The sequence below is a fragment of the Cheilinus undulatus genome, linkage group 22 (genome assembly GCF_018320785.1).
Source record: "Cheilinus undulatus linkage group 22, ASM1832078v1, whole genome shotgun sequence".
Lineage (NCBI taxonomy): Eukaryota > Metazoa > Chordata > Actinopteri > Labriformes > Labridae > Cheilinus > Cheilinus undulatus.
The window spans coordinates 35,874,102-35,884,019 of record NC_054886.1 but is presented as its reverse complement, the minus strand read 5'-3'; the positions used below and the strand labels follow the sequence as shown (position 1 = coordinate 35,884,019).

The following is a 9,918-nucleotide window of genomic DNA, read 5'->3' as shown; positions in this document are numbered from 1 at the left end:
GTGCTGATGATGCTGTGATCCTTGTACAGACTGTAGATGTCCTAATAGAGACTGTAGGTGTCCTCATAGATACTGTAGGTGTCCTCATAGATACTGTAGGTGTCCTCATAGATACTGTATATGTCCTCATAGATACTGTAGATGTCCTCATAGATACTGTAGGTGTCCTCATAGATACTGTAGATGTCCTCATAGAGACTGTAGATGTCCTCATAGAGACTGTAGATGTCCTCATAGATACTGTAGGTGTCCTCTTAGATACTGTAGATGTCCTCATAGAGACTGTAGATGTCCTCATAGAGACTGTAGATGTCCTCCTAGAGACTGTAGATGTCCTCTTAGAGACTGTAGATGTCCTCATAGAAACTGTAGGTGTCCTCCTAGAGACTGTAGATGTCCTCATACAGACTGTAGATGTCCTCCTAGAGACTGTAGATGTCCTCTTAGAGACTTAAGGTGTCCTCATACAGACTGTAGGTGTCCTCATAGATACTGTAGATGTCCTCATAGAGACTGTAGATGTCCTCTTAGAGACTGTAGGTGTCCTCCTAGAGACTGTAGGTGTCCTCATAGATACTGTAGATGTCCTCATAGATACTGTAGATGTCCTCATAGAGACTGTAGATGTCCTCACAAAGACTGTAGATGTCCTCAAACAGACTGTAGATGTCCTCACAAAGACGTGGATGTCCTCATACAGACTGTAGATGTCCTCAAACAGACTGTAGATGTCCTCACAAAGACTGTAGATGTCCTCATAGAGACTGTAGATGTCCTCATAGATACTGTAGATGTCCTCTTAGATACTGTAGATGTCCTCATAGATACTGTAGATGTCCTCTTAGATACGGTAGATGTCCTCGTAGAGACTGTAGATGTCCTTATAGAGACTCTAGATGTCCTCGTAGAGACTGTAGATGTCCTCATAGATACTGTAGATGTCCTCATAAATACTGAAAATGACCTCATAGATACTGTAGATGTCCTCATAGAGACTGTAGATATCCTCATAGATACTGAAAATGACCTCATAGATACTGTAGATGTCCTCACAGAGACTGTAGATGTCCTCTTAGATACTGTAGATGTCCTCACAGAGACTGTAGATGTCCTCTTAGATACTGTAGATGTCCTCATAGATACTGTAGATGTCCTCATAGATACTGAAAATGACCTCATAGATACTGTAGATGTCCTCACAGAGACTGTAGATGTCCTCTTAGATACTGTAGATGTCCTCATAGATACGGAAAATGACCTCATAGTTACTGTAGATGACCTCGTAGAGACTGTAGATGTCCTCACAGAGACTGTAGATGTCCTCGTAGAGACTGTAGATGTCCTCACAGAGACTGTAGATGTCCTCTTAGATACTGTAGGTGTCCTCATAGATATTGTAGGTGTCCTCATAGATACTGTAGATGTCCTCGTAGATACTGTAGGTGTCCTCATAGATACTGTAGGTGTCCTCTTAGATACTGTAGGTGTCCTCATAGATACTGTAGGTGTCCTCTTAGATACTGTAGATGTCCTCATAGATATTGTAGGTGTCCTCATAGATACTGTAGATGTCCTCTTAGATACTGTAGGTGTCCTCATAGATACTGTAGGTGTCCTCATAGATACTGTAGGTGTCCTCTTAGATACTGTAGGTGTCCTCATTGATACTGTAGGTGTCCTCTTAGATACTGTAGATGTCCTCATAGATATTGTAGGTGTCCTCATAGATACTGTAGATGTCCTCATAGATACTGTAGGTGTCCTCATAGATACTGTAGATGTCCTCTTAGATACTGTAGGTGTCCTCATAGATACTGTAGGTGTCCTCATAGATACTGTTGGTGTCCTCATAGATACTGTAGGTGTCCTCTTAGATACGGTAGAAGTCCTCACAGAGACTGTAGATGTCCTCATAGAGACTGTATATGTCCTCATACATACTGTAGATGTCCTCGTAGAGACTGTAGATGTCCTTATAGAGACTCTAGATGTCCTGGTAGATACTGTAGATGTCCTCATAAATACTGAAAATGACCTCATAGATACTGTAGATGTCCTCGTAGATACGGAAAATAACCTCATAGTTACTGTAGATGTCCTCGTAGAGACTGTAGATGTCCTCATAGATACTGTAGATGTCCTCGTAGATACTGTAGGTGTCCTCATAGATACTGTAGGTGTCCTCTTAGATACTGTAGATGTCCTCTTAGATACTGTAGGTGTCCTCTTAGATACTGTAGGTGTCCTCTTAGATACTGTATATGTCCTCGTAGATACTGTAGGTGTCCTCATAGATACTGTAGGTGTCCTCTTAGATACTGTAGGTGTCCTCATAGATACTGTAGGTGTCCTCGTAGATACTGTAGGTGTCCTCTTAGATACTGTAGATGTCCTCATAGATATTGTAGGTGTCCTCATAGATACTGTAGATGTCCTCGTAAATACTGTAGGTGTCCTCATAGATACTGTAGGTGTCCTCTTAGATACTGTAGGTGTCCTCATAGAGACTGTAGATGTCCTCGTAAATACTGTAGGTGTCCTCATAGATACTGTAGGTGTCCTCATAGATACTGTAGGTGTCCTCATAGATACTGTAGATGTCCTTGTAGATACTGTAGGTGTCCTCTTAGATACTGTAGGTGTCCTCATAGAGACTGTAGATGTCCTCTTAGATACTGTAGGTGTCCTCATAAATACTGTAGGTGTCCTCATAGATACTGTAGGTGTCCTCTTAGATACTGTAGGTGTCCTCATAGATACTGTAGATGTCCTCTTAGATACTGTAGATGTCCTCGTAGATACTGTAGGTGTCCTCATAGATACTGTAGGTGTCCTCTTAGATACTGTAGGTGTCCTCTTAGATACTGTAGATGTCCTCTTAGATATTGTAGGTGTCCTCATAGAGACTGTAGATATTCTCATAGATACTGTAGATGTCCTCACAGAGACGGTAGATGACCTTGTAGAGACTGTAGATGTCCTCTTGGATACTGTAGATGTCCTCATAGATACTGTAGATGTCCTCTTAGATACGGTAGATGTCCTCATAGAGACTGTGGATGTCCTCGCAGAGACTGTAGATGTCCTCATAGAGACTGTAGATGTCCTCTTAGAGACTGTAGATGTCCTCTTAGAGACTGTAGATGCCCTGATAGAGACTGTAGATGTCCTCCTAGAGACTGTAGATGTCCTCTTAGAGACTTTAGGTGTCCTCATACAGACTGTAGGTGTCCTCATAGATACTGTAGATGTCCTCCTAGAGACTGTAGATGTCCTCTTAGAGACTGTAGATGTCCTCTAAGAGACTGTAGATGTCCTCATAGAGACTGTAGATGTCCTCTTAATGACTGTAGATGTCCTCATAGAGACTTTAGGTGTCCTCTTAGAAACTGTAGATGTCCTCTTAGATACTGTAGATGTCCTCACAGAGACTGTAGATGTCCTCATAGATACTGTAGATGTCCTCTTAGATACTGTAGATGTCCTCGTAGAGACTGTAGATGTCCTCATAGAGACTGTATATGTCCTCATAGATACTGTAGATGTCCTCGTAGAGACTGTAGATGTCCTTATAGAGACTCTAGATGTCCTCGTAGAGACTGTAGATGTCCTCATAGATACTGTAGATGTCCTCATAAATACTGAAAATGACCTCATAGAAACTGTAGATGTCCTCATAGATACGGAAAATGACCTCATAGTTACAGTAGATGTCCTCACAGAGACTGTAGATGTCCTCGTAGAGACTGTAGGTGTCCTCTTAGATACTGTAGGTGTCCTCATAGATACTGTAGGTGTCCTCATAGAGACTGTAGATGTCCTCATAGATATTGTAGGTGTCCTCATAGATACTGTAGATGTCCTTGTAGATACTGTAGGTGTCCTCATAGATACTGTAGGTGTCCTCTTAGATACTGTAGGTGTCCTCATAGATACTGTAGATGTCCTCTTAGATACTGTAGGTGTCCTCATAGATACTGTAGGTGTCCTCATAGATACTGTAGATGTCCTCTTAGATACTGTAGGTGTCCTCATAGATACTGTAGATGTCCTCGTAGATACTGTAGGTGTCCTCATAGATACTGTAGGTGTCCTCATAGATACTGTTGGTGTCCTCATAGATACTGTAGGTGTCCTCTTAGATACTGTAGATGTCCTCTTAGATACTGTAGATGTCCTCTTAGATACTGTAGATGGCCTCATAGAGACTGTAGATGTCCTCATAGATACTGAAAATGACCTCATAGATACTGTAGATGTCCTCATAGAGACTGTAGATATCCTCATAGATACTGTAGATGTCCTCATAGATCCTGAAAATGACCTCATAGATACTGTAGATGTCCTCACAGAGACTGTAGATGTCCTCTTAGATACGGTAGATGTCCTCATAGAGACTGTTGATGTCCTCCTGGACCAGGATTTTGAGCTAGCTGTGTGCATTTTAGAGGGTGTAGTTGGGAAGATACCAGAAGAAATTGGGCGTGGGCCTGGAGCAGGCCCGGAGCAGGCCATCAGGAGGCCAGAGCAGTACAGGACCAAGGTTGACACGGCAACGGTTCAAACCGACTTAAGCTACTATACCTGACCTGACCTGGCATGGTACAAAACAATCAAGCCCAATGTGAAACACACTAAATGGGTTCTTTTTAAGAAAGACTAGACTGAAGAACTCTGACGAACTGAGATTAAATCCCCATCAATATAGGGACATTTCAACCAGATCACCCTCGTGTAGGACTACTGAGACCAGCTCAAACAGAACTTCATAGAGGACCAGCAGAGCCACTGAGATGATCACATCAAGATTAGAGATGGAAGAGTGACAAACACCTATGGAACATGTTTGAGGCTATGAGAGAAACAAACAAGCTGACAGGGGCAGGGTTTGTTGTTGTCAGGAGAGAGTTGGACTTCAAATCTTCACACTTGTTTGTTTGTGATCAGGCTGCTATCGGCTCGAAGGCGCTGGACATGGCGAGGGACGAAGGTGACGAGACCTTAATCAAGTTCGGCTTGGACGTGCTAACGTTAGCGGTGTTAGCCATCCTGACCACGGCCCCCATCGGGGCTTTAGGTATCGGCCTGGCAGGACCACGCCTCCTGGCCCGACAGGTCAAAGGTCAGTACCTGCACACCCACACCACAGGGAGATTTACTATTCATGTGAGGACGTTTATGGGCAGTAGGGTTACAGATATAAAAGTTAACCTCATTACTGTTATCCTCCATTTTAGCAGACGACACAGAGGGCGGAGCCAAGACCCAGAGTGGTGCCGAAACAGGTCAAGAAAAAGACAACGTGACTATTGAGAGCAAACTATGAGGGATCCTATTTTCTGAGTATCATATTACATCATATCAAAATCTACGGAAGCCCTGAGTGGACATGATCAGTTTTACCATGATAAGGTGTGAATTTATCTCTTTTTTCTGACTTATTAAAGTCATTATCTCAGGATAACAATGCTGGTTTTCAGTGATGATTTCATTTCAGCCAGAGATCTGGAGAAACGTTCACATCATCAGTGAAAATGGAGTCAAATAAAGTGTGTGAACGTGCTAAGTTCTCTTAGGGCCTCCGTATGAGCATTCTGTTGTTACAAATATGTTTTTATAACTGATAGCTTTGATAAGCTAATGCTAGCTCTTAGCAACAAAACAAGACAAATGTTTGGACTGTTTTTAATTTTTTCTCTTACTATTACTGCTTTACCCTCATTGTTTTTAGCTGTCATTGTTTCTCTTTCATTGGTTTACCCTTTCTGAAATCTTCTGTCCTGTTTGTCTAAAGACATGTAGAGGGGTTCTAATGAGTTCTGAATGGTTCTAAAGGGTTTCACAGGTTCTAATGGGTTTATGGGTTTTAATGGGTTCTAATGAATTCTTAATGGTTCTAAAGGGTTTCACAGGTTCTAATGGGTTTCTGGGTTTTAATGGGTTCTAATGAGTTCTTAATGGTTCTAAAGGGTTTCACAGGTTCTAATGGGTTTCTGGGTTTTAATGGGTTCTAATGAGTTCTTAATGGTTCTAAAGGGTTTCACAGGTTCTAATGGGTTTCTGGGTTTTAATGGGTTCTAATGAGTTCTTATGGGTTCTAAAGGGTTTCACAGGTTCTAATGAGTTTATGGGTTTTAATGGGTTCTAATGAGTTCTTAATGGTTCTAAAGGGTTTCACAGGTTCTAATGGGTTTCTGGGTTTTAATGGGTTCTAATGAGTTCTTAATGGTTCTAAAGGGTTTCACAGGTTCTAATGGGTTTCTGGGTTTTAATGGGTTCTAATGAGTTCTTATGGGTTCTAAGGGGTTTCACGGGTTCTAATAGGTTTATGGGTTTTAATGGGTTCTAATGAGTTCTTAATGGTTCTAGAGGGTTCTTATGGGTTCTAAAGGGTTTCACAGGTTCTAATGGGTTTTATGGATTTTGTGGGTTCTAATGGGTTTTAATAGGTTTTAGAGGTTCTAATAAGTTTCATGGGTTTTATGGGTTCTAATAGGTTTATTGGTTCTAATGGGTTTTAATGAGTTCCAATGGGTTCTTATGGGTTCCAACGGGTTTTAGGGGTTTAATGGGTTTTAGGGGTTGTAATGGGTTTAACGGGTTTTATGGGTCCTAATGGGTTTAACGGGTTTTATGGGTTCCTATGGGTTTTATGGGTTTTATAGGTGTTCTGATGGGTTTTATGGGTTTAGATGGGCTCAAATGGGTTTTAATGAGTTCAAATGGGTTTTATGGGTCCTAATGGGTTTAATGGGTTTTATGGGTCCTAATGGGTTTAATGGGTTTTATGGGTTCTAATTTGTTTTACTGAGTTCTAACGGGTTTTATGGGTTTTGTAGGTGTTCTGATGGGTTTTATGGGTTTAGATAGGCTCAGATGGGTTTCAGTGAGTTCAAATGGATTTTATGGGTCCTAATGGGTTTTTGTGTTTTATTGGTTCTAATGGGTTTAATGGGTTTAATGGGTGCTCTGGTGTTTGGTTGGAATATCGGTCCTGTTTCTGTTTTCTGTTATTGTTACTGTCAGGGTTCTGTTTCGTTGTGGTTCTGCTGTTTTGTTCTGTTTTCTCCACACATGCTAAAACACTCAGTGAACCCTTGTTTTTAAAAGTGCTCCACAAATAAAGATATTATAACAATGATTATTGTGATTCATTAGATTGGGATTAGTACAATGAGGTGTTGTGCTTTTGTTTCAGTACTTAGTGGCTGCTTTATTTTCAAGGTTCCACCAGATGTCGCTGTTTCTCCACAAAAAGGGAAATGAAGCCCCAAAGCTTCATGGGGCCTGATTTAACCAAAACACCCAGCAGTTCTTCCAGAGCTCTCAGAGGAGCGTCATAGTAAAGTTCTCCTAATAATGAATACTCACATCCTAGTTCAGTCTTTATTCCTCTGTCATTATGAGAACACAGAAACATCACCAGTCTTTCCCTGATGTTGACAGTCTTTTATTGGTAACCTAAGGAAAAGTGGGTGGAGCTAGTGTCTGATCACAACAGATCAGCCATCTAACTCACCATGTTTTAATCAGTCTTCCCAGGTGAAGGAGTGTATGTGCAGGAAATAAAAGTTTGTAACTTTACCCCTCAGCTTACAGCAAAGAGAAGTAATCATTAAAATGTATGGAGAACACAACTATCAGACTGAAGACTGATTGGTCAGACATTTTGGTGATCCATTTCTGGTCAAAACGTCACGTATTTCTTTCATCACCCTAATGTTTTTTTTTTTTTTTTTTTTTTTTTTTTTAATCAAAGCAGACCTGGAAAAGGATTCATGTTTAGACTATTGGCAGGATGGATGAGCAGACATTAAGATGGACTAAAGATGCATTTTAGGTGGACATATGGATGGATGACAGGTGGAGGGATGGATGATGGATGGATGTCTGTAAAGTTTGGTATTTGTAGGGACTTTGGACAGATGGATGTATGGATGGATGGATGAATGGATGGATGATGAATGGATGGATGGATGGATGATGGATGGATGGATGGATGGATGGATGGATGGATGATGAATGGATGGATGGATGGATGATGGATGGATGGATGGATGGATGATGGATGGATGGATGGATGATGGATGGATGGATGAATGGATGAATGGATGGATGGATGATGGATGGATGGATGGATGGATGGATGGATGGATGGATGGATGATGAATGGATGGATGGATGGATGATGGATGGATGGATGGATGGATGGATGGATGGATGATGAATGGATGGATGGATGGATGATGGATGGATGGATGGATGGATGATGGATGGATGGATGGATGATGGATGGATGAATGGATAAATGGATGGATGGATGATGGATGGATGGATGGATGGATGGATGGATGGATGGATGGTAGATGACGGATGGATGGAGGATGGATGGATGGATGATGGATGGATGATGGATGGATGATTGATGGATGGATGATGGATGGTAGATGATGGATGGATGGATGATGGATGGATGGATGATGGATGGATGATGGATGGATGATGGATGGATGGATCTTATCCTGTTATTAGACCTAACACCACGGCTGTCCCTTCATGGTCACCAGAATAAAACTACATTTATTTCTACTCTGTATTGAAGACAGTAGTTTGATGATGATGTAATCAGATGTGAAGATGTCAACATGAAGCTGGCTGACGTGCGACCCCTGGACACGGTGAATAAAGTGATGCTCTCCTCTCTGTGGTACGTAAAGACTGAAGTTTAGGTTTTTATAAACATCCTCTGTTGATATGTGTTCTTGGTTCCATCGCACTAACACCATTTCCTGTTTCTCTGTTAGCGCTTTCACACTCCCCCTCAGACCACACTGCAGCCATGACGGTAACCACAGAGTGGGACAAAAGGTGTTATTTATCTCATAGCTAGCCCTCAAGTTGCTCTGCTAACTTTAGTACGGCTGGAGGCTGCAGACGAGGCAGAAACAGGATGGTGTTACCACTGATTCAGTCAAGAATGTAGAGTTACCTCAGGACAGCTACCAGGGCCAGTGTCACTGACAGAAAGACCACTGAGACCCTTTCCCATCTATCTAATATAACTGATATCACGATGTAGAAATATGTTTCTCTTTGATATCAAAGGTTGTTGTAGATTTTTTAAAAAGCTGAATTATTTTGACCATGATTGACCGAAAAAATCAGTTAAAGGCTAAAATACCCAAGGCACTGTACATCACATTCATCTGAAAAACCTCTCCTGATTGGAGGATTGTTCAGTCTGTCACAATCATTATGGACCAATCAGAGCGATGAGACTAGGTAAGGTAGTAGGCATGCTCAGCTCCAGTAGTAACCTGAGCTCATCAGACAGGCTACACCCATGGAGCTGGTTGGTGGATCAAACTCATGCTGAGGCCGACTGAGAGAAGAGCAACACTTCTGTACTGTTCTCTGTTTCTCCTCTATAAAGGAATGCTGCCAACAGCTGCAGAAACTGCCGTTATACTGTAGCTACATCAGAGCAGGTGGTCCATGCTACAGCTGTAGTAATGGCTGTCACTGGTGTAGCTGCCTGGGCTGGCAGCAGGGGCGTAGCTAAGGATTTTTGGCCCCCAGAAAGATTTTACACTGGGCCCCCCCTTTACCGTCGAGACAAGCAACATGTGTTGAGTCCTTTTTTTACAAATACGCATTTTAATGTATTTTTGAAAGATAATTTCTTCATTTGTGAGCAACATTTTTACTGTGGTTAAATTAGATTTACTAACAATATTTCACAGCGCTGGACGATACCATTTGGACATTTTTAAGGGAGGAGAGGTTTTTGAAGTTATTTTATGTGGATTTCAGTCTGTTGGCCGATTCATTCAGTCCAGAGTTACTCAACCGAAGAGCCAAACTGTTGAAAAATGCATTTACAAGAGCCACAATCTAAGAGGGGAAAAGTGACGGTTA

At 41.7% G+C, this 9,918-nt stretch overlaps 1 protein-coding gene across 1 annotated transcript in view; it reads left to right on the top strand.

Moving 5' to 3' along the window:
* The window catches only part of LOC121504894 (sodium/hydrogen exchanger 9B2), a 20,630-nt gene extending 15,304 nt beyond the window's left edge, over positions 1–5,326 (top strand). Inside the window, exons 13-14 of the mRNA XM_041779987.1 lie at positions 4,948–5,122; positions 5,241–5,326. Of these exons, the coding sequence (XP_041635921.1) occupies positions 4,948–5,122; positions 5,241–5,326 (261 nt within the window). The remainder of the gene's footprint in view (positions 1–4,947; positions 5,123–5,240) is intronic.
* Positions 5,327–9,918: the final 4,592 nt, after the last annotated feature.